At 36.6% G+C, this 27,343-nt stretch overlaps 1 protein-coding gene across 1 annotated transcript in view; it reads right to left on the reverse strand.

Moving 5' to 3' along the window:
- Positions 1 to 1,506: 1,506 nt before the first annotated feature.
- Positions 1,507 to 27,343, reverse strand: part of LOC131154304 (uncharacterized) — a 47,605-nt gene continuing 21,768 nt past the window's right edge. The window contains exons 3-4 of the mRNA XM_058106991.1: positions 25,009 to 25,283; positions 1,507 to 2,716 (exon numbers count right to left, since the gene is read on the reverse strand). Of these exons, the coding sequence (XP_057962974.1) occupies positions 1,905 to 2,716; positions 25,009 to 25,283 (1,087 nt within the window). The 3' untranslated portion in view covers positions 1,507 to 1,904. The remainder of the gene's footprint in view (positions 2,717 to 25,008; positions 25,284 to 27,343) is intronic.

Here is a 27,343-nt window from a genome sequence, read left to right on the forward strand (position 1 = left end):
AAACACCCTTTTTAATAATCAAGCAATCAAAGAATAATTATGTGATAGAGTTAAGATATGCAATGTAAACAAATGACCATGGCAAAATGAAACAACACCAGATTTTATAATAGACCATGACCTACATCCACTCCTCAAGTAAACTTGCTTCACATTTTTCACTAAAATAAAATAAATAAAGTACACTGAGAAACTCACAGTTCAGTAGTTGGACACCATGATAATTATGATTTCTTCTCCTCTTTTTTTTTTTTTTCTTGACTAAAATGTCAATTACAATGCAACCTTATAACCTGCACGACCTATTTCTCTCTTCGTGTTACCTACCTCATCACAATTAAAATAAAATAAATTATGATTCCTAGGTTCTTTTCTAGATGCTTAGAAATATTCTTACTAAGAAATTGGCAATACCAAAGGGTATTGTAGTCTCAACCTATCGAAAAAAAAAAAAAAGTAAAAAAACATATTAAAATGTGCTTAGTGATCATAAATAGAAGTATTTAAAAATTTTGCAATAGCAAGATCATCCAAATTAGTCAGCTCAAAATTCTTTCGCTAGTATATGTTTTCTTTGATAATTTTCCACTTGAAATGAGTCCACAATATGTAGAATGTGAAGCTCCACACATTCCACCAACCAGTTGTATCATTACATGCTGCTCAATAGAAGAAAATTAATGGCAACACTTTTGTGAAGGCTTTCTTTCCCAAAAGAATTTTGTTCCAAAAATAAATTAGTCCCAAGAACCCTAATGCAGTCAAAGCCTTTTATCTGGTTGCAATCCAAATTTCTCTATTTCAAATTAAAACTTTAAGTTATTTACACGATGATTAGTCCAATAATAACAAAATATTCATGAGGAAATATATCTCAACTCAAGTAATGATCTTTCAATGAGCCTCTCTAAATGTGCATTTTAAACGACTCATCACGCTTGTTAAGAGTGTTTGACTTGTATTTCTTTTATGGATGTGTTTTACCATTCTTCTTAAAGACGTGTAATTTTAAACTTTTAAATTTAAATTTGTATAAACTTAGTTGGAATATAATATGAAATTAAATAAAATTTCTTCCACTCATAAATTCAACTTCAAATATCAAAATATATGCTTCCAAACACAACTTATATTTCATGAATCTATGACAAAAGACTTCTAATTGTCCCTGCATTTTTTGGAATGGCACACAGCACTTATTTTTGCTCCTTTGAACATGTAATAGCCTGTGCTAATGCTATTAAAATGAACCATTATCTTTTCCATTATACTTTTGCTCCCCATTTTCATGAGAATAAAATGGATAAATAATAATTCAAAAAACATTTTTTTATTCTGTCAACATAAGCATAAGTTTGTACTAAACATATAGAAATGATAGTTAAGATTATTAACTAATATGACCAATCATTAATCATTAACTAATGAAATGACGAGAAAAGTTATACATACACACACAGTGCATGTATATTTAAACAACACACACATACACGTATACATATTGTGTGATTAAGTTACCGCTGCTTATTTTAACAATGGTATTTTCTTCAGTCGAGAATTTGAAAATCATACAAAAGATAAAGGTAATTGAAGCAAAGTTATATAGGGTGAAAACAGGAATTAAAATCAAAATTCCCAAAGACCACTGTTGTTCTATGAGAAAAGATTCACTGACCAAGTCCATTATTATCCAATGGTAGGAACATATGTTTGAGAAGTATGATGAATAAGTTGCAAAACCGCGAACCAACAGAAGCCTGAATAAATAAGGAACTGCCAGCAGCATGAAGAATCCCAAAACACAACACAGGAGTATGAGCTCAAACAGTGAAACTATGGATGGAGATTGGGTCAAAATCCAACCTTCACTAGTTTAACCCACCTCCTCACCAACCTTCACTGGTTTAACCCCACCGCCTCCTGTCCTCCTCTTCATCTACAGGAGTATACCATGCCGGCCACCGCTTTGAGTTGCTCAACCTGTAGTTCAAGAGGATTTCTTCATCATGAAGAGCCCTTGTAGCAACTAGGACAATAGTTTTCAAGACAGGAACATCAGGCATACTGTCACTTGAGCGCCCAGACCTAAACCAAAAGCTACCAAACCTCTTCATTTTGACTTCTTCTTCATCCCCAAACAGTATATTTGGGATATAGGGCCTAATGCCTTCTTCGGTCAACGGGAAATCATAAGGGCATACCATGACATTTGGGAGCATATCCTTACCTGGGTGGTTTGCAAAATGAGCCAGAGCGAGTGGGTTTCTCCGCTCCAATATGTCACCACCCTTTCCCTGTTGTGTGCTATTTAAAGGCTTGCTCAGCAATTTCCATAACCTGTCAGAACCCTTTTCAACACCTTCCATGTTTGGGCTGCCCTGTGACATTGTTAACCCACCCCAAACTTCACGAGCTTCACCACCAGGACCCCAAGGCTGTGCATTTATTAAAATTCCATCATATCTTGTGATTAAGTAGGGATTGTGCACATCAACTCTAGGGTATCCAGGAATGTAACGATAGTAAGCAGGGGAGTATATTACTCCAGGGTATAAGGCTACCACAGCTCCAACACCAGCTTCACCATTTAAGAACAAACCTTGCCCAGCATCCCTGTGAGGAATCTGAGATGGCTTTAGACAAAGCGTATAGCCAATTTGATTCTTTAGACTTTTAGAGAGTTCAGCACATTTTAACGGTCTCGTCTTCGGTACAGCTGCACTGTAAAACCACCAGTTATTAGATTCCAATGGTTACAATTATTGGGTGTTCAGTTCTTTTAACTGAAGTTTGGGATACAAACCCACAAGCAGTAAAATAGAAATCACTCATTCCACAACCTCATCTCCTTTTTTTTTGGGTTACTAGAAAGCACAAAGGCACGAGAGATGAGTGAAATAGCAAGGCCTGGGTGAGAATGCCTAAATCTGCTCTTTACTGCTTAGCAAAAAAATAAAATAAAATAAAATAAAACCTTGCAAAGAATAAAATAAAATAAAACCTCGCAAAGCTAAATTTTCTTGTTAGGATATAATGGAAGTAGTAAACAAGTAAATGATGAGCAAGAGAAATTCATTTTAAATTTAGCCTAACTATTTAAAAATTATAGTAAGTTAATTCCTGAATCAATTTATATGATGGTAATTTTTTTTTGAAGTCCTCATATCATAAAGGCAATATACAATCATTTCAACACTCTATGAGAGAGAGAGAATGGTAGGTACATATCAGTATTTTTAAAACCAAAATTCCTCAATTAAATAATATTTTGATATTGCTGCTATTGATATACAAAATTCAGAACACTCAGTATAAAAATCGGTGATGATTTTATAAACAAAAAATATATACATCCCATAAAGAATTCTTTTATAAGGTTTTAAAATCATTAAGGTGAAAAACTTCAAATGGAGCCATAAAATACAGCATTAATGTTTAAAGAAATTTTGATAAACAAATAAAACAAAAATGAATTGCACGCTTTTTGTTTCATTGTTTTCTCTAACTCATTGACAGCATAGATACAAGTAAACATTCTTTAGTAGCTATATTGCTGTTATTGAAATGTCTTGCAACTTTGCGTTACAACATGATATTGTCCAGCTACTCAGAATTGCATAGACCAAACCAATTGTTATCAATAAATAAATTGCGTTTTCTTGTTTTAAATATTTTTAGTACCTGTAAATGCATAAATTTTCTCACCCTAGATTATGAAATTGCCCAGTGAATTAGCATTATGAATTAATTATTAACTATATGTTTGCAGCCTTGCTGGAGGTCAGACACATAGCACTCAAGCCCAAGATCGGCCATGAAGGCACGTACCAGGGTTCCCCAACCAGTTCCAGTCTCAAAATCAACTGAAGAATATCAACTTGTTGCGATCAAACCAGAGTTTAGTTAAGGAGAGCTCTGAAGCTTTTTTCTAGGCGACATATAGCCTGTGATATGTCAGCCTTTCTGGAGGTCAGTCTCCTAGCACTCACACCTCAGGTTGGTTATGAAGAGCGTGACAGGGTCCCCCAACCAGTTCTGGTCTCAAAATCTCCTTTAGTATCAGAGCATGTGTTGCTTGATCCAAGGTTTTGACAGGGTCCCCCAACCAGTTCTGGTCTCAAAATCTCCTTAAGTATCACAGTATGTGTGGCTTGACCCAAGGTTTTGTTAAGGGGAGTTCTCAACCTTTTTCTAGGCTACATATAGTTTGTGAATGTGTCCCTCCTCCTCTCTCATATTGACCTTGTGCAGCTACCCCTTTGGGCAAACAATCAACCTATATCTCCTCCTCTTCAATTGAGACTCAATGTGGCATTCTCTCATTTAAGGACAACAACTTACACACATTTGTCTCCTCCTCATAAATACTCCCAGCTATGCTTTAGTTGGGGATTTTTGGTACTTGAGGAACTAAACTCTCTCTATGATCCTCCCAAACTCTCTCTTTCTATGGAACCCACCCAACCTTGAAATTTCTCTCTGGAGACCCCCTATCCCTTAAAGTTCCGTCACTAGCCATTTTTCATGCTTGAAATTCCTAGGGCTTGCCTACTCTCTAGGGCTCCCTAGAAATCTGTTATGTACACACATTGCAAACCATTCAAAAACCCCTGTACATTTTGGTGGGAAACAGTGTTATCGTACAAGGTAGTCAATATAATCAACCAGAAATTTCCAACAGTCAACCTACCAAAAACACTGAGAATGGGATCAACTTGGGCTATAACCTTGCTGGGAACCAAGAATCTTATAACTTCGCCACATACATGACTAGACGATGCAGATGTTCCAGTCCTCAGCCCCATGATACCTCCATCCACCTCAGCTTCACAGCTTCAAGGGGCTACCTCAGCCCCTCCAACTAACCAACGTGCAAGTGGAAATAATGACTTGCTCCTTTTTAACTATAGGGACTATGAAAACAGCACACCACTAGCCTAAGAAGATCTTTCACCTGAGAACACACTAGCAGTCTTCCAAACACCACCTTCTTGGGATATGATACCTGTCATGACTCCTGTTCATGTAACAACCCCCCAACCCCACTACAAGATAAGGATCTACCTCACGTACTCCTCTCTCACCCATGCACCTTGAATTCCTATCACATCCATTTTCACCCCCACCCCCACATCACCAAAAAGAAATGGATAAGATTTCAGAGATGAAGCAGGAGAAGTCTACATCTCCATATTGAATTTAAGGCCCATTTGGTTTTGGAAAAAAGTTTTCACTTTCCATTTAATTTTCCCAAAAAGAAACACTTTTTTTTTAATTTTACAACATTTGTATAAAAATAAATGAACAAAAAAAAAATTTGGCACTATTTGATTGCGAAAATACTTTTATTTTCCATTTCTAATTTTTGAAATAGTTAAAAAAAAAAAAATCCTTTTTTTCCCCAATTTTCTGAATTTATATATAAAAGTTGGGAAACATCTTTTTATTATTTTCTAGATTTCTAACTTCTTACTTTGCATATGAGAGCGAGAAATTTGGATTTTGGACCTTGTTTTGTGAGAAAATGTGCATTAAGCTTCTTCCAAATTCAAAACAAATCCTAATCCAAGATCCAAAATCTGTGATCCTAAATACTGCCATATATAATTTCTAGAAAATAGAAAACCAAGTCGTATTTTTGTAATTATTTCAAAATCTAGAAATAGAAAATGAACAATTGTTTTGCACAACTAAACAAACTCTTTATTTTCTATCTTTATAATATGAATCTTGGAATACACACACACACACACACAAACTGAAACTTGTCGTCATAAGGAAATGCCAATGAGTTTTGAAGGGAGGAAACTTATTGAAGATAAAGAGAGAATTACCTGGTGAGGAAAAACATAAAATTATAAAGAGGGATTCCAAAGGTGTATTAAGTATATAGCAAGTGCCAATTGATGCAAGGGCAAAATTGAGTAAGGAAAGTAAGAGACAGGGAGATGTTTTGGATGACGACAGCACAGGGAGTAGTGATTTTGAATGCGAAAAAGGTCTACTATCAGACCATATTCAAGAACAGTGTGGATATTCCTCTGGTTCTTCCATTGATCGTCTTAGGGATTTACCTTAAATGCTGCCTCCTCCTTTAGAAGGTTTTAATATGTTCGAAGATGAGGTCCCCAAAGATGATAAAAAGGTCATGGAATTCTTCCTACTCCCGTTAAAGACAAATTTCTCAGGAAGGACAGTGAAACTCAAAGGTTGTTGGACGACTTGGGCCTCATGTTGTCGGATCAAGAAGGTAATGAAATAGGTTGACGGTGGCAAATCTAGGGTGAAGAAGTGATGCAAGGGCAGCATCAAGGTTCTGCAGCCATGGAGAAATTAGAAGAGAGGAGGAGATAACAGGGGGAAAACTCACGTTCAATTCCAATTCAAATTCATCAACAACATCCTACATTATGGCTTTCACACACTATTTATAAGAAAGCCTCTAAACACATGAAATTACACACATGCCCCTAAAACTACATTACATTACAAACATACCCCTAGCATACACAATTACTACAAATAAGCCCCCAACATATATAATCCTAATACAAGAAAACTACACAGACACACTTAAACAACTAAATAACTAAGCACATTTGGTTTTAGACCCAATAAACCATTCACCCTATTCTTTGACATAGGCCTCCTAATTGGGTTGAAACGATCCATTCAAATAGTCGCTTCTTGTCCTACATCATTCCCTTCTTCTGGAAAGAACTCGACGGAAAGTACCAAGGAGTCCATCACCATGAATAAAGTCATCTCAGGAACCAGCAGTATGCTACAACTTGGTGAGTGGAAGAATTTGTGATGGCAACAACTTATACTTCTAGTTATCAATGGAGAGGGAATTCTCATATCCATCATGCTTCACCTTCCTATCAAATAACCATTGTCATATCAAAAGAATATGACAAAAATTGAGAGGAAGGATATCACATTGCACTGTCTCCATGATGGAAATAATCTTGAAGGTAAGTAAGCAGCGATCATGGACCTTCAAGTTGGTATTATTCACATAAGCAATTTTGTATGGTTCAGGATGAGGCTAAACTTCCAAATATAACTTCTCCACAGCTTCTTCAAAAACTACATTTGTGCAACTACCAGGACTAATAACTAAAGTACAAAGTAGTTTTTGGCATATCACTTGAGTTTGAAAGATGTTAGTCCGCCTCCAATCCTTTGTCTCTTTAACCTTGTGGGAAGAGAGCATATGTTGAAGCACTAAACAAGTTCTCAAATTGCCATCATCATCTAAGTCACTTGGAATTTCTGTTTCAGCTTCAACTACTTGAGTATCATCATCATCTTCTTCTCTGCAACAGCCATGAATTAGGCAGGACATTGTGCAGCTCAATGTCCAAAACCTTGACATTTAAAGCATTTGAGTGATGGTTGGCTCTTAAAAGTTGTTCCAGAATGCTCATGAGTCTTCCAAGAGGTATCAATCTGAATACCTTTACCTAATTGCTCAACTGTCTTCTCTCATACCACTCCACTAGTACTCTTCTCAAACCAAAGGGCTGATGTAGCTCTAGGAGGATTGTGTTGCATGTCCTCCTCAATCTGAGTGGCAACCTATGCTGCATCCCCAATTGTGATGAGACGACATGCAGCAAGTTTGGAGGCAATAGCTGGCTTCAACCCTTTCCTGTACAAAGCTATCATAATGCCCTCTTCCCATTCTATAGCGGCACAAGTAGCCAAATAATAGAATCACTGTCTTTTCTTCTTGCTTCAAATCAAAGAGCTGAAGATGAACAAGCTGCTGATAATTTGGAGGCACAAATTGCTCCTACATGGCTTGCTTCATCTCATCCCACGTTGTAATCTCACCAAATCTCCTTCTTCTAAAGATTTACCTTTGTTTAATCCACCAAATTCGAACAATTCCCTTCAATTTTGATTCAGAAAAGTACAACTTTCTAGCCTCATTCATGTCATGCCATCAGAAATAGTATTCCAAAGAATACACCCAATCATCAAATTCATCAGGAGAACCATCACCATTAAAATCTGAGACTTCTAGTTTAACTCCCTTACTCAAATGATTATTTCGGCCTTCACACAACTCAAAAACACAAGGGACAGCAGCTATTCCACCATCTTGGTTGGTAGGAAATTCCATGGGCCTTTTACCTAAGGTTGCAACTTCAGTTGTTAGCCTATTCAAAGCACCAATAATAGTCTACAAAGCATTTTCCGTATTTGTACCCTACGGGATAACAACTCCACCTTTGCAGACAATTCAACATTGGTCACCATGATACACTTATATGAAGCAAATCACAAACATCACTTTCAATTATTTAAGAACAATCTTCAAGTCACCTTTAATCTTGAGTATCACGCAAAAATGAAACAAATTCACTAGCAAAACTCACAAATAGCAGCAATAAAACCTGAATTTTGATGCCGGTAGGGACAATTTCTAGGGTTTCATGCCAAATTACCTCACTTGATTACACAATTTCATATTAGGAACCAAAATTTCATGCTGCAAATCAAATTATCATTAGAAAACAAAAATTTCTCATGGCTGGGAACCAATTTCTCACGATTCTAGCAGCAGGAGGGGAGGCCAGCAGAATCCCACTCGCAGTCGCAGGCGCGTGAGTTTCCGGCAGCGACTTTCCGGAAATGATTTTCTGGTAAGTGGTAGATCAAAGAGTGGTGAGTCGAATGGTGGTAGCAATGTGTCAATAAAAACTCCAGCAATGGTGGATTTTGAAGGGAGTGGCAGCTAGAGAATTTCAGGTGGTGCGTGGGGCCTCACAGCTGGTCAGTTGGTGACGAAATTTTGAAGGGAAGGGTTTCGGGAGGTTCTGTTTTTGGTGGTATGGGTGGTGTTGCAGGATGGTGGCTGAAAAGTGGTGCTTGAAGAAATGGGGACACAGCTGGAATTTTCTAAAAAGTTTTGAAACTGCAGAACTGCTTTTCGGTTTTTTCTTTTTTTTTTAAACTGAAATTTCAGAAAGGAAATGATGAGACGAGAGTAATGGAGAAAAAGAAATTAGTGGAGAGATTGGAAGATGAAGAAAAAGAAAAGAAGATGGAAGATTGGAGGAATTGCTGGACAGAGACTGCTGCAAGTTGAGGAGACAACAACAAAATTCAAAAATGAGAGAGAGTTGAGAGAGTTATGGGAGATAATTAAGAAAAGAAGAAGAAAAAGAAGAGAAGGAGAAGAGAAACCAAGAAGAAGAAGAGGGCAGACTGTTGCCAGGCAGCAGGGGATTATGGACAGAACAAGAGAACAGAAACAGAGAAGAAAGAAGTGGAGAAGGAAGAAGAGGAAGAGAATAGGAGAAGAGTGAGGGAGAACGGGTGGACTGAAATGGAAGAATGGAGATCGTGGCTGGGTTCTGATACCAAATGATGCAGGGGCAGCATCAAGGTTCTGCAGCCATGGAAAAATTAGAAGAGAACGAAGGGGAAGGGAGGAGAGAGGAGAGACCAGGGGGAAAACTCACGTTCAATTCCAATTCAAATTCATCAATAACTACCTACATCATGGCTTTCACACACTATTCATAAGAAAGCCTTAAACACATGAAATTACACACATACCCCTAAAACTACATTACATTACAAACATACCCGTAGAATACACGATTACCACAAACAAGCCCCCAACATATATAATCCTAATACAAGCAAACTATGCACACATACTTAAACAACTAAATAACTAAGCACATTTGGGTTTCAGACCCAATAAACCATTCACCCTATTCATTGACATAGGCCTCCTAATTGGGTCAAAATGATCCATCCAAATAGCCGCTTCTTGTCCTACATCAACAAGGGTCAAAGTGAATTATAGCTACACCCTTTGATTCTCACCAACTCTTGGTAACTGAAGCAGAACAGTTTGTCACCTTGGAGTTCTCTTCGGATCTTCCACAAAAAGTATCTCAACTAGGGATACACCCATATTCACATAAATGTGGTCAAGTTACACCTTACCTTCCATGGGAGGAAAGGTCTACCTGTAACTAATTTGAAGTGTCCAATGAACTATGATGGGAAGGGTTTAAAGAGGGGATTTCTTGGCTGATCATAGCAGTTGTTATTTTTTTATTTTTGATCTACTTCTATTTTTATTTTTTATTTTTTTTAAGTTTTTATTTTGTTTTTATTTTATTGTTTTGAGGATTTACTATCCTCGCTTTGACTGTACATTCTCTACCTTCATACATCTTTTATTATTATTATTATTATTATTTTTTTTTTAAAAAAAGGGAAAATTTTAATTTTTTGGAAAACTAAAAAAATGAAAAATGGAAAATATTTTCCACAACTAAACAGGCCGTAAGTGTTCCTAGTACGACTCATCCAAGACTTATCCAAAGGATTACATTATTCTTAAGAATAATAATGTGAGGACCATCTAATAATGCTTATGAAAGTGTCAAAAATTTATCAGTTGGATGACAATCTCAAGTTCAAGGAATTCGCTTAGTCCTCAAATATTAAGGCATACAATTAGTATGTCAAACATAAACCCAATTCAATTAAAACTTGGAGTCATGTGTTATCTTTACAAGAAGTTCTATTTCACTTTAGTGGACCTTGAGAGGGAGCACAGAATTCATAAGAAGGATTTGAAGGACTAATGGAAGCATTTAGAGGACTAAGAATTCCATAGAAAACTAGAGGAAGGACAATGCACACTTTGGGAACATAGGTCCGAGCATGAATTTCATCCAAGATAGGAAGGACAAATTCAAGAATTGCCAAAATGGAAAAAAGAATAAGAGAACTAATCACTTATTCAATTTTCCTTGTAACATGAATAAGGTGTGTGCACTCCTTCACGCAACTGGGTCAAGGATGGATTGCATGCCACCTCAATGTCTAGCATTAATCTAGTAATAACAAGAATGGCAACCTATATTACTATCAATTTCAAGAGTTTCGCCCACCCTAAAAAGGATTGTAAGACATTGAGGATATTTTTGAAAAAAGACCACATGTTGTGAGCTTCTAGTTAAGGGAAACAATATTCAAAATAACACCATGGCCCTTACCCCATAGTGACAATTGGGAGGCTCATGCTAATGTTTTGGACCTTTTGGTTGGGATTCCCATCAAAACTCCCAACAATTGAGGCACACAATTTGCAATTAAAGCAGTCAACAATTTGGGCACACAAATAGAAGGGAGGATGATTCAACTATATATGCTTTAATGAATAACGCTTGATCACTTAAGATAATTAGAAATTTTGATAGGGAACTATAGTCATGCTCTCATCTATCCAGCTCACAGTATGGAAACTGTAATTTTGTAGCTCATCCAATGGAAAAGATGGCTAGGAAATATGAGGTCATCGTCTTCACTAATGTGTAGGCCAACCAAAACCGCATTTCCACTTGCCAATGAAAGGTTCTGCCATGTTTTATGTGATTGACAATGTTATCAGACATCTAACTAGTCATAGGAAATTGCTATATTGTTCACAACTTTTGTCCTTCCACTCTCCACCAGCACACCAATGTAAAGCAGAAGGGAATGATGTACTTGGTTACTTTCAACATCGGGAGTCTTACTCAATTGATTTGAGCTCTTTTATATTAGTTTGAGGTAGAAGTGAGACAATCATTGCTCACCTTGTGGTGTACCCTTTTGTTTATTAGAGATAGGGGGAACAACAAAGATGAAGAAAAGGAAGAGAGGTGGGAAGGGGAAGAGGATAAATTCAAATTCCAAAGGAGGTGAGAAGACCAAAGATGTGAAGACTGAATTGTACATTTGTTTCTAGGCAAAGTGTACCAATAATGGGATAGGGGGCTTGGGGAGGATCACTTTTTTCGAGTCCCGAGTCCTTAAATGCACTAGATGTGCAAGAAAAGGAATCTACTCCTCCTAGAGTACCTCCAATTCCGAAACCAAATTTTCGCCCTTGAGATGCTCCAACATGGATCACAACCATCGAAGTTAGAGTAAATAAATCAAAACAAGGATGCCCAGAGTAAATAAATAAAAATGAAGATGTCCAACCTTCCACACCTATGTAAACAAGGACTTCCTAAATGCACCAAATTTACTGAGCTCCCTAAGGAGTATGTCTTTGCCAGAACTTATGAGGAGATGTCAGGTCTTAATAAAAAGTAAAGGATGCAAAGATTGGAAAGTCGCTCAAAGCAATCCCATCAAGTCTTTCAACCTAATGTGAAAGTTTGAATTGCAGTGGATATTGAGAAGCTTATCAAGACTAGATTCATCATGCTAATCCAACACCTACTATGGACTTAGAGACATCAACAAGACTGGTCCCAATGATGAGTTCCCAGTTCTTAACATTGATACCTTGGTAGATGAAATCATGAAACTGCCTCTACAACCCAATCAAAATAATATTTTTTTCCTATAACACGAGAAAGCCTTTTAGGCTGAAGAATGTCAGACTCGCCTATTGACAGGGTATTACTACTCTTCGTGATGCAGGGGCAGCATCAAGGTTCTGCAACCATGGAGAAATTAGAAGAGAAAAAGGGTAGGGTAGGGAGGAGAGAGGAGATACCAAGTTGAAAACTCATGTTCACTTCAATTCAAATTCATCATCAACAAGCTTACAACATGGCTTTCACACACTATTTATAAGAAAGCCCTAACACACAATTACACACATACCCCTAAAACTACATGAATTACAAACACATATTTTACACATGAATTACAAACAAACACATACTTTACAAAAATATACTATCTTAATTAAACTAAACACATGGTAAACTACTAATTAAACCCAACAATTATAAATCCAATTCTTCTAAGTAGTCTCCAACATGGACCTTCCCAAGGTCTTGCTTCTTATCCTATATCAACTCTCCCCTAATTAGAAAAAATTCAGCCTCGAATTTTGAAATGTTGGAGGTTCAAAACGGTGAAGCAAACTTGGACTTTTCGAAAGCCAATGCTTGAATGAGGCAAGAAATCACATTCCCTTGGCAGCCCCATATTTTTGACTTGAGAATTAGCATCAATGAACTCATCGGGGATTATAAACTCTGCAATAGGAATGTTTGAAAAACTTTGGATGTCTTCAAACACATTCATTTCCTTGTATTGTCTTCAAGCTGAGTAATTATGACTGATTCTTTGTCTTCGTTCATCGGTAGAGCAGACTTCAAAACAATTTTTTTCCCATTATAGTGAAAGACATATGTGTTCTCATGTCCTTCAGTCACACCTAAATCATCCAAGGAGTACATGGCCAATCTTCATAGGTAGGATATCACACCAAACATTAGCCAAATATTCACCCGTTAGGATGGGAACCAAACATCTCTCATAAGCATGTACAATAGAGCTATCAGCCCAAGATGTAACATAAGGCTTTGGGTGAGGTTCGGGATGAAGCTCCATACGAATGACTCCATTTATGGAAACCACATTCCATAAATGGAATGTGAAGAAAGGAGAAAAATAGAACAGAGAAGGGAGGATTAATACAAAACAGAGGACGAGAGAACATAATAGAGAATAGAAAGAAGAAGAAAGGAAGAAGAAGAGAAGAGAAGAAGAGTGGGGAAGAATGGGTGGACTGAAAGCTAGAGAACAAGAAGAGAAGAAAGAAGTAGAAGCAGCAGATAGGGAGTGAGAAGTTACAAAACAGAGGAGAAGGAAAGAAGAAGAAGCAGCAGCCGAGGGAGATAAAGTTGCAGAACAGTGGGGGGAGAAAGAAGAGAAGAAGATTGAAACAAAAAATGGGGCACTTGAAATGGAAGAAAGAGATTGTGGTTGGGCTTTAATACCGAATGATGCAGGGGCAGCATCAAGGTTCTGCAGCCATGGAGAAATTAGAAGAGAAGAAGGAAAGGGAAGAGAGGAGAGAGGAGATGCTAGGGGGAAAAACTCATATCCACTTCTATTCAAATTCATCAACAACTAGCTTATAACACACAGCTTTCACACACTATTTATAAGAAAGCCTAAACACATGAAATTACACACATACACCTAAAACTACATGAATTACAAACAAATTCATATTTTACACATGAATTACAAACAAACCAATATTTTACACAAATATACTATCTAATTAAACTAAACACATAGTAAACTACTAATTAAACCCAACAATTATCAATCCAATTCTTCTAAGCAGTCTCCAACATGGACCTTCCCAAGGTCTTGCTTCTTGTCCTACATCACTTCCACAATATGATGCATGATGTTATGGAACACTAGATGGATGACACTTTAGTAAAATCTAAGGAAGATGGTCATTAACACACTTGAGGAGGATATTTTGATATATGCCAAGATTTTAAGTTGAGGATGAACCCTCTCAACTGTGCCTTTGAGGTTTCACTGAGGAAGTTCTTGGTATTTGCAGTTCACCCCCTAAGGTAAAGAGCATCCAAGAAATGCCTCCTCCAACCAAAAAGAAACAACAAAAGAGTTTCATCAACCAGGTGTTGTAAATAAAGAGACTGGTCCCAACAATGGCTGAAATCTCAACTTCATTCCAAATTATACTCCAAAAAGGTGCTCCATTTAGGTGGGAATGTGAGCAACAAGGAGCTTTAGAAAAAAATTTTGTTGCCCTAGCCACCATGACCATGCCAACAAAGATCTTCCATGATATTGTCTCTCTCCTTCCCCAAGAACTCTATGCTAGCATAGGAAGTAGGTGAATAGAAATGCCCAATTTATTACTTAAGGATAGCTTGGAACCACTTGTGGAGAAGTGCTTTTCAGAAAAATAAGGGTTGAACTAGAGAAGTACTAAAAGTCATAAGTGGTGTTTGGTTGTGTTTAAAACAAGTGATATTTGATCTCACTTTTATCATGTGTTATATGAATTTATATTATTATATTTCATCAATAGTAATATGTTAGAATATAAAAAGGGCAGCCTTGTGCACAATGCTCCCACATATGCAGGGTCCGGGAAAGAGGCGGACCACAATGGGTTTATAGTACGCGTCTTACCTTGCATTTTATTAATATACAGTAAAATAATAATGTATTATTTTTAAATATATTAAAAATTAAAATTATTAATATTTTATAACTAACAATTTAATTAATAATTATGTTAGTTACTTTTAACTAGCATTTAAATATTTTCTATTAAGTCAAATAATATCATATTATTATTTTTAATTAACAATAATCCTATTATTAATGTATGTTCATAACATATGGCTACCACACTAATTCATGTTAAGAACAATATTATTAACTAAATTAAAATTCTTAATTAGTTTAATGTTCATTTGAATTAAAAGATGGTTCTTCTTCATTCCAGAATTGAATTATGTTTCATTAATAACTAATATGTCATAATACATAATAAAATAATATATGATTATTTTTAATATATTTTAAATAAAAATATTAACATTTTCTAATTGAAATATTTATTGATAATAATGTTTATTATTTTTAATTAAAATTAAAATATTTTCTATTAAGTAAAATAATATAATATTCTTTTTTAATTAAAAATAATCTTGTTAGTAATGTAGATATATAACATATGACTATCAGATTAATTTATGTTAAAATAATAGTAATAACTAAATTAAAAATTTGAACTTATTTAATGTTAATTTAAATTAATAGGTGGTTCTTTTATTCATCCCATAATTGAATAAAATTTCATCAACAATCAATTTGTTGTAATACTTAGCAAAATAATATATGATTATTTTCTAGTATATTTTAAATTAAAATAGTAATATTTTTATAACAATTTAATTAATAAATATGTTAATTATTATTTTAATTAACATTTAAATATTTTTATTAAGTAAAATTAATATAGTATTGTTATTTTTAATGTTATTTTTAATTAAAAATAATCTTGTTCTTAGTTTATATTTATACCATATGATTATCATATTAATTTATTTAAAAAAATTACTAATTAAATAATTTTTTTAATTTATTTAATGTTAATTTAAATTAATAGATGGTTTTTTTATAACAAAAGAATTTCATTGATGGAATAGGAATGTGCAAGGAGAGAATAATGCATCTCAGTTCAAAATTTTGGGTAACCCCAGGAAAATAAAGACAAAACAAAAGGAACATTAGAAACAACCCAAAAAAATCAGCAGGCCCTATCAATTCAACATGGAAAGCCAAGTAAGCTGAACATCTGAAAAATGCATCCCCCTGAAGTTCCCATTGCCCACTCACCAAAGAGAAGCCAAATGGTCAACCTCCTTCCAAACGAGTGAAGGGACAACTTCTTCCCAGCAAAAATGTGCCTGTTTAGTTCCATCCACAAACCCAATGGACAGCAAAAAAGACACAATTCCACAACTCTTTACCCTATTTTTTCCTGCCGAAACCAACATACTGAATTGCCAAAAACTTCTCCACTGTCTTTGGGCAAACCCAGCATTCCCCAAACAATTAAATAATTTGTTCCAAATCCTCCAAGCAAAATCACAATGTAAAAAAAATGTGAAGCAGATTTGGAGCAATTAAAACAAAGCACACATATGTGAGATAGAGCCTTTAAAGGTCTTCTAATCTGTAGCAAGTTATTGGTGTTAATCCTATTGAGCACAACCAGCCAGATAAAAGCTTTGATTTTAGAGGGAGCTTTGGCCTTCTAGATAGTTTTATAGAGAGGAAAAGGAAAACCAGAGCTATTCAAAAACTCACAGAAAGATTTGCAAGAATAGAACCCCAAGGAGTCCAAGGACCAAGAACAACTGTCAGCATTCAAAGAGACTCAACAATTATTCAGCAAGGCTAACAAAGAGGACAACTCCCCCATCTCCCTATCATTCAATGGTCTCCCAAAGTGAAATTCCCAAGAAATTAAAGGACCATCTGGCTCCACAATGAAAGAAAAAATAGGTCCGTCCTATTCTAAGCTTAATCAAAATAGGCAAGGAAAAGAGGTGGACAGAACAACATTCCCCAACCATAGGTATTTCCAAAAAAGAATTGCTAAGTAATTGGGTAAAATGGAAGACCTAAACTCAATGATAGGTCTCTCCCTGCATTTTTAATATATGTAAATACAGTAGGAATGACCATAATACCCTTACTAATTCACACTTATTACTAACAAAACTCTTAACACATAATAATAATACTAAAAGACTAACTAACCATTAACCCTCCCCCTCAAACTGGGGCATATATATCATATGCTCCAAGCTTGTTACAAATGAATTTCACATGAGCACCTCCCAAGGCTTTAGTGAACAAATCAGCTAGCTGAAACTCAGACTTCGCATGAGTGGTCGTAATGAGCCTCTGTACAAGTTTTTCTCGAATAAATTGGCAATCTACTTCAATGTGGTTTGTTCGCTCATGGAAAACAATGTTGGAGGCAATATGAATAGCAGCTAGATTATCACACATCAACTCCGCAGGCTGAGAATGTGGAAAACCTAATTCTTTCAACATGTTCTTCATCCAAACAAGTTCACATGTAGTGTGCGCCATAGCTCTATACTCTGACTCACCACTCAACCTGGCCACCACAATTTGTTTCTTACTTTTCCAAGACATCAAATTACCACCGATAAAGATACAATACGTGATTGTGAATCTTCAATCGAAAGGTGATCCGGCCCAATCTACATCTATATATCCCTAAATATGAGTGTGATCCCAATCCTAATATAAGAGACCTCTCTCTGGTGCACCTTTGAGATATCTCAAAATGTGAATTACTATGTCCCAGTGACTTATTCTCGGGGAATCAAGAAACTGATTCACAACACTTGTTGCGAAGGATATATTTGGTTGAGTGACTGTGAGATAATTCAACTTTACAACAAGTCTCCGGTCCCAACCTAGGTTGGGCAACAAATCACCCATCTTTGGCATTAACTTACTATCGGGATCCATCGGTGTATCAACAGGTTTGGATCCCAACAGCCTCATCTCATCTAAAATCAAGAACTTACTTCCTTTGTGACAAGACAGTTCCCGTACGAGATCTCGATACTTCTATACCCAAGAAGCACTTCAATGGTCCCAAGTCTTTGGTCTAAAACTTACTCAATAGAAAAAGCTTTAGGTCCAAGATGTCACGATAATTATCACCAGTGATCACAATGTCATTCACATACACAATATGCAAAATACTGCTCAATGGAGCATGACGATAAAATACAAAGTGATCTATTGCACACTAATGAAGGCCAAATTTAAGTACTACAGCACTAAAACAGACAACCATGCTTTTCGAGATTGTTTTAATCCATACAATGATTTCTTGAGCCAACATACTAAGCCTAACACCCCCTGCGCAACAAACCCAAGAGGTTGCTCCATATATACCTCCTCATGAAGATCACCATGTAGTTGCATTCTTCACATCTAACTAATGTAAAGGCCAATGACAAGTGGTGGCTAAAAAAATGAACAAATGTACTTAGGCAAGTTTAGCAAATGGGGAGAATGTGTCTGAATAATCCAAACCATACACTTAGTATACCCCTTGGCAACAAGGTGGGCCGTCAGATGAGCCACAAAACCATCAAGATTGACTTTCACATAGTACACCCAGCAACAACCAATCACAGACTTATCAGCAGGAAGAGATACCAAATTCCAATTATCATTATCATGTAGTGCATGCATCCCTTCAACCATTGTCGTCCTCCACCCAGAATGCGATAGGGCTTCAAAAATAGACCTTGGAAGAGCAACGGAAGATAGAGTACTAATAAAATAGTAATAAGAAGGTGACAAGAAATCATAACAAACAAAATTAGAGATCAGATGTTGTGTACAAGTGCGTTTATCTTTTCAAATAGCTATTAGAGGATCAACATCATGAGAAATAAGATCATCCAACGAGGGAACTAGAGGCATAGTAGTAGAAGCTAGAGGAGGCACTTCCCCCTTGAGTAGATGAGTGTATACCTGCAAATTGGGATGATTCAAGCGATGAGAAGAACTCAAATTGGATGAATATGTAGGAGGATTGAGCATAGATACTAGGTTTGGATCTAGAAGGCAAGACAAAAAGACTCATCAAGGTCAACAAAACTCAAGGAATTAGAGTAGTATGTTGTAGACTCAAAAAAAATGTGACATCAGTAGAGACAAAGAATTAATGTAAAGTAGGATTATAGCATCGATATCCCTTTTGAGTATAGGAATAGCCCAAAAAATACATTTGATAGCACGAGGACCCAACTTATCCATTCCTGGAGATAACTTGTGGACAAAGGACACAACCATTATACAAGGAGGAACAGAAAAACAAAGGAGCCTTAGGAAATATAACTGAATATGGGAATTTACCACCAAGGACTGAGGGTGGCATTTTACTAATGAGGGAGCAAGCTGTGAGCATAGCATCACTACAAAAGACTTTAGGAACGTTCATTTGATATAATAGGGTACAAGTGACTTCAAGAAATTTTTTTTTTTTTTTTTTTTCCTGCTTTGTAACTCCATTTTGTTGTGGAGCGTGAGCACAAGAGGACTGATGGATAATCATATAAGTACTTAATTGGGTACTGAAGTACTCCTTAACAGTATCGCTACAAATTATCCTGACTAGCATATCAAATTGAGTCTTTATTTGGGAATAGAAAGCACAAAAGATATCAAACAACTCCAAACGATCTTTCGTTAAATATAACCAAGTCATCCTAAAGTAGTCATCAACAAATGTAACAAAGTACTGAAACCCCAACTCTGATGTGACACGACTAGGACTCCAAATATCAGAATGGGCGAGCATGAAAGGACTAACCACCCATTTGTCGACTTGGGGAGCAAAGGGAACACGATGATGCTTCCCAAATTGACAAGACTCACACTCAAGATTAGACACAGACACATATAGCTGTTTCAACTTGTCCAAGGACGGATAGCCAAGGCGACAATGGATTTGAAGTGGTGTAGTTGCGACTGCACAGGCAATGGGTGGAGAAGGCGACTCAAAGTAGTAAAGTCCACAAGCCTCACGTCTTGTGCCAATTGTCTTTCTCGTCTTCAGATCCTAAATAACCACATAATTAGGAAGGAATGTAACAGAACAATTTACCAACTTTGTAAGCTTACTAACTGACATAAGATTGAAAGGAGATTTAGGAATGTATAAAGCAGAAGAACAAGAGATAGGAGTAGGATTTATATTCCTATCCCCTTAACAACAATAGTGGACACATCAGCAAGGGTAACTTGAGGGAGATTTTTAGGATATTGGAGATTAAAAAGGAAGTTGGTTGCACCTGTTATATGGTCAGTGGCAGCAGAATCAATAATCCAATGACTATTAAGAAGGATAGCAAATGACATGCAGACTGTAGGATTACCTTTCTGGGCAAAAGAAGCAATGTGATAAGATGCTTGTTGAGATAATTGATACTATAGAAACCTTGAATAATCCTCCTCTGATATCAGTTCGTAGTTCACTCAAACAAGTGACTAATGAAGGAATCATACTATTGGGATTTGCAAATGCCATCCCAACATTCACAAACTCATATCAATGATCATAATATTAATTCTTGGAACAATCGAAACAACCACGAACAAGTCATAGATAAATCAATACAAGGCTCCCATAGCACCAAGAAACTCATTCGCAACCCCAAGACAGCAACACTCAGCGCTGGAACAATTGGATAGGTGAACCACCTAAACTACCATGAACAAATCACCAACAACCTCAGATGCGGCCCCAAGAAAGCAACACATGAGTGCTTTGTCACAAAAAAAACTGGATTTTGAGCAAAAAACACATGCCCAACAACTTGATATTTTGGTATATGGAAGGAATTAGAAGAGTGAATCAAAAAACTCACTCATGTGCTGGCGCATGGGGTCAGCCCTACGGGCATTTGGCTGGAGCGTGGAAACGCATGGGGGGTCCTCCAGCGATGGGGTTTTGTGGGGTGAGTCGTCCGGGGGGTCTATTTATAGTTGCATGGTTGGTTTTGTGAAATAATATGGGATGAAAGTGAATCTAGGAAGGTGTTTTCCGATGAGGACTGAGGAGAATAGGGTTTAGTTTGGATCAGAGCATACCATGTTTAGTAATTAGATAAAATGGAAGACCTAAACCCAAGATAGGTCTCTCCCTCTTTTTTGATATATGTAAGTACAATAGGAATGACCATAATACCCTTACTAACTCACACTTACTACTATCAAAACTATAACACATAATAATAATGCTAAAATACTAAATAACCATTAACACGAATATCATAACCCCTACCCAATATTTCATTCCAGAATAAAATTATGTTTCATCAATAATTAATATGTTATAATCCATAATAACCTAAAACAATATATGACAATATATTTTTTAAAATTACCAAAATTGCAACTAAAATTTTTTATATTCACAAAATTGAACCCGCCTATCAACAATGCCACTTGTAAGTGGCGAAAAAGCTATCTTTTATTGATTCTCAAAATTCACTTAAAAAGTCCTCCAGAAAGTGGTTATGAAAAAGCACATTTTGCAATAAGTACTTCTCACAGATAGTACAAGCCAAACACCACTTTTTTTTCTAAGAGTACTTATTTTAAGTGATAAGTGCTATAAGCCTTCTTTTTTTAAGTTCTCCTAAACAGAGGAAGTCGAACTCTAAATTGAAATGAAGTTATCCACTTAGCAATACAAAAGCATTGCTCTCACTTGCCTTTCTCCACTCACGAGTTCCAAGATTACCTTATAGAAAGCTATTCTTAGTGATGATTTTTTATCCATCAAGTACCTTCTCACCAAACCAAGTCTTTCTAGAATGATAGCCAAGCTCTCACAAACCTCTTAACTTAGTTTCCATCTTAGCATAACAAGGTTATATCTAACACCATTCACAAGGACTTGCATGAGTCCTCCTCCCTTGTTACAACTAATGGCTAAGATTCGAAATTCTACTTTGACGCTCTTCAAATTCTACAAAGGAGGTATTTACAGTGTCAAGTTCAAAGGATGATTTCCTAAAGTTTAGTCAAGAGCCCTTCTCCCTAACCTCATGCCAAGAAACCATCATAGCAAAGTGGAGATTTCATCTCCCGCCAAAGGCTATCCTCCTTGGTGATCATGGATAGATCCCCCCCCTCTTTCCTAAATCTTAATCATTTCATTGACAACTCTAGCCCTCAGTGAAGTGTAGGGTACCCAAAGCAAGGGTTGAGGTTCTATCTTACTAGTGTCAAGTCAAGGAGTTTTTCCTCGGTCAAAAGTCACAACACTATAAAACACATATATTCTTTGCAACTACAAAGAAAGTTCAAATTTTGTCACTCAAGAATGGAATGGTTGCAAGAAAACTTGCAAGTTTAAGTTGGATTTGGAACAGACCATCTATTCGTTCTCATTTTCAACTTTGACATCTACATGTAGTAAAGTATAAGTGGAACATGTACTTTAAATACAAATTAGGATGCTTTCCATTGCGTAATTTTAGATAGTAGGAAAATGCCCAAGCAACATCAAATCCTACATTGTGGGTAATGCTAAGAAATTTTAATTTTTCTATAAGAAAAAATATGTATTAAGAAAGAAAAGAATGAGATTACCATCTAATTAAAGACAATAATCTTCAAAAAATATATAATATAAATCAATTTAAAAAAAAAAAAAAAACTAAGAAAGAAAAACCCTCTTTAAACCTACTTCACCAAGCACTGCAACTTGCTAGTTCCCTGTGGACCTTTTTCACTTTAATTTTACCACCAACAAGTCAAACTTTGTTTCCTCCAGGATCAGACAACCACAAGCCCAACTTATTCCTCAATTCCCAAGCTTCTAAATCCTTTTAATTAACCTCATCCACAAGGGTTAGCAGAATCCTATCCTTACATGGCTGTTTTTTATTCTTCTTTTCATCCTAAAAATAAAAACCAGTATTAAACCTTCCATCAAATGGCACAAATGATAAATCAGATGAGTCAGAAGTGTATCCATATATTTCAAGTACTTCATCCAAAAGCAACCCCCCATCGCAAGCAAACTCACTCGAGACTGCTCTGTCATCATCGAAGACATCACCCTATTTCATTTTCTCCTTACATTTGCCAACCCTTTCAAAATACACAAATTTCCATCTGCATTTCTCCGGTAACTTTTTGTTATTATCCTGCCAGAATAACTTTGCTTATCTTCCAAACTTTTTCTCATTTCAACACCCATCTGTACTGCCTTCGAACAAGCATAAAACTTCTGACCCCTAACCTTAGAGTCAGTTCCCTTACCAATAGACTTCTCCTCAAACTGTCATTCAACCCCTAATCTTGTCCACACAAGCTTTTTGGTTCTTAGCAAAACCCCTGTCAAGAGCCACCAATGGAAGCTTACTGGTACTTTCATCACTGCAGTATCCCTCTCCTAGTACAAGTACTGAAACATCAACAAAACTCCGTAAGTTGTCTGAACCAAGTCTGGCTTTGACCAATTCCAGCTCCTCAAGGCTAACTAATTGATATCTCTTGCGGACAATGAGGATGCAGCCAACTGCTCTTTTTCCAACTGTGAAACCGTTCTTTTTCCAACTGTGAAACCATGGAAAGGTTCCACAACTTTGTGATACCACTGTGTCTTTTGGGCCTGCACTGTACCCTCTTTTAAAATAACAGAGATAATTTTGTACCCCCTTTTAAATTAACAGAGATAATTTTGGCCCCAACACCTTGAAATATAGCTTTATGTGGGTTTTGGCCTAATTGCTGACTGAAACATTTTGCAAAGTCAGATGAATATTGGGCCTGCTTCGGAGAAAGTAATTTGATTGAAACGATTGAAAGAGTATTTGGATCTAGCCCTTTAATTCCCAAATTTGACCCAAGTGCAAACTAATGTTAATGAAACCCAGCAGCCAACTGCATGCCAAGCCCACTCCATTATACTTGGACCCCCAAGCCACAACCTTCTCCATGTCACAAAACCTGGCTGCAACGAAGTTCTCTGAACTAACAGCCATCAGCACATCCACCAGAGATTGCACCAAGACAGCACAGGTGCCGCAGCACCACAAACCCTGCTAAATCTGTAGCAATGAACCTCCCGCCATCACACCCCCCCCCCCCAAAAAAAATCCATCGACCAGTAGATTTTAAAGATCTATTCTCAACCTCATTCTGGAAATTGCAACCCTTCATTGCACCTACCTCCTAGTCCAAAACTTCAACAAATCTATGCCAGCTCTCCTATAGTCCTATTTCAAACCCCTAGTAGGAAAATAGGATACCTCTTGCTAGTCAAATGCACTCCCAACTCCAGGAACTTACGTTTGTGACAAGGTTTAATTGCCATCCAAAATTGGAATCAACCAAGGGTTTAATATTGAATGAAAAGCTCCAATTGGCAGAAGACTGAGGAAAAACCATGCACCCATCATGCAGCCAATACAGTGATCCCAATCCACCAACTCCTATGTTGTGATCTCTTCACCAATTGAACAAAACCTCCTTCCCTAACCTTTTCCAGACATGGGTCGAAAATTTTTCTTTCTACCCACAAGGACTGGAGGAGATTCTCTTTCATACCTGACTTTGATCAGATCCATGAATAAGGAAAAGGAAAAGAAAAACGAAAGAGTGTGAGCAAGAGAGAGAGAGACTGAAACTCTCTCACTCCATTGGGAGAAAAATATACAATTACGATATATGAGTTTTTCAATTGTAATAGTTCTGTAGCTTGTTCATCATATCAACCAGAAAAACATCCACTAGTTTTTTCTTCTCAGCAAAACTCCCTAATTGTGAATTGCATTTGTCAAAGTACTTTATAAAGGACCATCATTAAATTAAGATGATGTAAGTTGTGTTTGATAAAAAATGAAGAACAAGTTTCTACTGAGTTGGATCATTCCAAGTAAACATAACACAATCAAGTCAATCAGAGAAGAAGTTAAAGCATAAAAATTTATAATGTCAACAAACAGGTATGCAATTCTATTATAATGTAAAAAAGTTGGAATGTCAGTAATAATATACTGCACATCTCAAATTAACTAGCCACAAACAATAATCTCTATAAAATGGTTTCCTTTTAAGAGAAAAGAATAATTTCATGTAAATACCCACCAACATGTTCTTTTGGAGCAGCATTCCTGCCAACAGCAAAACTAAGGCCACTATGGCGAGGAGCTCCACTTGTTTGTGAATGCAAATCAACCAGTTCATTTACTGTATTCACATCTGAAAGAAGAATTTCATCCATCGACATGCAGAATGTTTTGATCTGAGAATGGATGTTTTCATGCACTTGCTTCTGTTGATCAGCAACAGAGGCTTTACTAGCCATTTCAATAATCTCATCTGCATCTTCCTCATCTGCATTCCTTCCTAAACGATTGTAACTGAAAATTCAAGCCAACCATGAGGAAAAGCCATGCTTCAATACTAGGTGACAAGCAATATAGTTGAAATACAGATTTTGTAAGACAAGTACAACAACAAATTTGCAATGTAAGTCACGTGGCTGGTATAGATCATTGACATAATATTCCAAGACAAAGATAAGGCACCCATTCTCAGACACAACTGTCAACACAAAGAAAATCGCCACTTTGAACTGATTTAAAACTTTATGTCCATTTTGTAATAAAAGAATGTAATTATTATCCATCCATGCCACATACATGCTGTGTCTACTGTCTAGGAGAGCAATGTCTTTATTGTATGTAACTAGGTAACTGATTCACCAAGCAAGGTAAACGACAACAAAAAAAAAAAAGCAGTAGTATGATAGCATCAAAAGTGAAGGAAGTGTGTATAATTTTTTTTTTTTTTTTTCACTTTTTTTGTTATTTATCATAAATTATATTTTATTTTTATTTTCAAAAAATATGTTATGATGTTTTGACGTTTATCATGTATTACAGGGCATATTTTAGTTACTTCGTAAACACAAAAGCATGCATGGCCATGTCACAAGCACTAAATATTCCATTCTAACTTCTTATTGTTCAAATCATGCCACTACAATTTTCCATGTTGGACACAAAATTCAGTGGGAAGGGGGGAAGTGATGGATGGCAGGCAATTTGCAAACTGAAGGTAGAAAATTCACAAACGTGATGCAGGAAATCCACATATTTGATGCAAGTTTGACTGAAATTCACGAGTCTGCATGCAGAGTACAGATTGAACACCCAATTTCCCAGAATCAAGTTACTATGGTATTTACTTACTAGTGGATTTTGCAAAACCGGATGGAATGCCTCAGCCATTACATTAAATGCTTAGGGATTATAACAGAAGCCTCTGAAGCTCATATGCAACAATTAAAAGGCAACTGCATAAAGGCAATTAAACAAACAGTCACTCGTTGGTGCTAAAGTTGGGCATATCCTCTTTTTTCCTAAGCCAGTGCAGGTGCTCATGCAGAGCAACAAGACATTGATTAGCATGGTATTTTACCCTTGCATCAAGCCATTTCAAATGCCAATGATGCCCCACATAAAACATAAAGTAGGGAGGGCGGCCCCCACAATAGTTCTAATTATTTGACAACTTCAAAATATGTTAGGACCCTCCATTTATTATTTGACAGCTAAAATTCATATACTAAAGTAAGACTTCAAGGAGAAGTTGGTGAAGGATAAAAGAGGAAAGCTACACACAGATGGTCAAACACTGCAGAACACATTCTCAAAATCTACAAAGAAATCAAATTCGCTACAAAAAAACCACTTAATCACAACTGCATAGACAGAAAAAAGTCACTTTCCTGACAAATTCCAAAAGAAGTTTCTACCCTTTCAAAGGCTACAGCAATTCTCTCTCCCCAAACAATCTAAAACACTGCTCGAGAGTGACACGCAAAGGTCTTTTATCCTTTGTTCTGCATTTGGAGCCCCTGAAGGCTAGCAATTCACACTCCCCTTTTTCAGACACCACCCAGTTGATTGCTGGGGATGTACAAACCAAGCTCCACAGACCTCTCACATATCCGCAATTTAAGGTGGTTTACTGCCTTGAACAAAAACACATGGTCAGCAAAACATATTTCTAAGTATTCTTTTGCAGACCGTCTCCTTGGTGAAAGAAGCCACCTTGGTTGGTGCCTCTAGTTTCTAAATGGCACTCCAAATTTTCTATCCTTGCCTCCTTGTTTCTGCTTTTCATCCAACAATGACGAGCTGACAGAAAATGTTCCTTCATGCTTCATGCAACAAAGGTGGTTCACCATCTCTGACTCTCTAAACTTTGTTCAGAAGCACAAGTCCCATGGGAACTGATTCCCCTACCTTGCTAAGCAGTTCATCATCAGACCATCTTTATTATAAGCCAATGTAAAAGACAAGGGGAAGTGACTCTTGAGAGGGCTTTATCCATGTCAAACATCATGCCAAAAAAAATACAATACTTCTGTCCCAAAGTTCAAAAGCTAAACCAGACAAAAGCTCTTCCCACA

This window comes from Malania oleifera, chromosome 4 (assembly GCF_029873635.1).
Source record: "Malania oleifera isolate guangnan ecotype guangnan chromosome 4, ASM2987363v1, whole genome shotgun sequence".
In the NCBI taxonomy this organism is placed as follows: Eukaryota; Viridiplantae; Streptophyta; class Magnoliopsida; order Santalales; family Ximeniaceae; genus Malania; species Malania oleifera.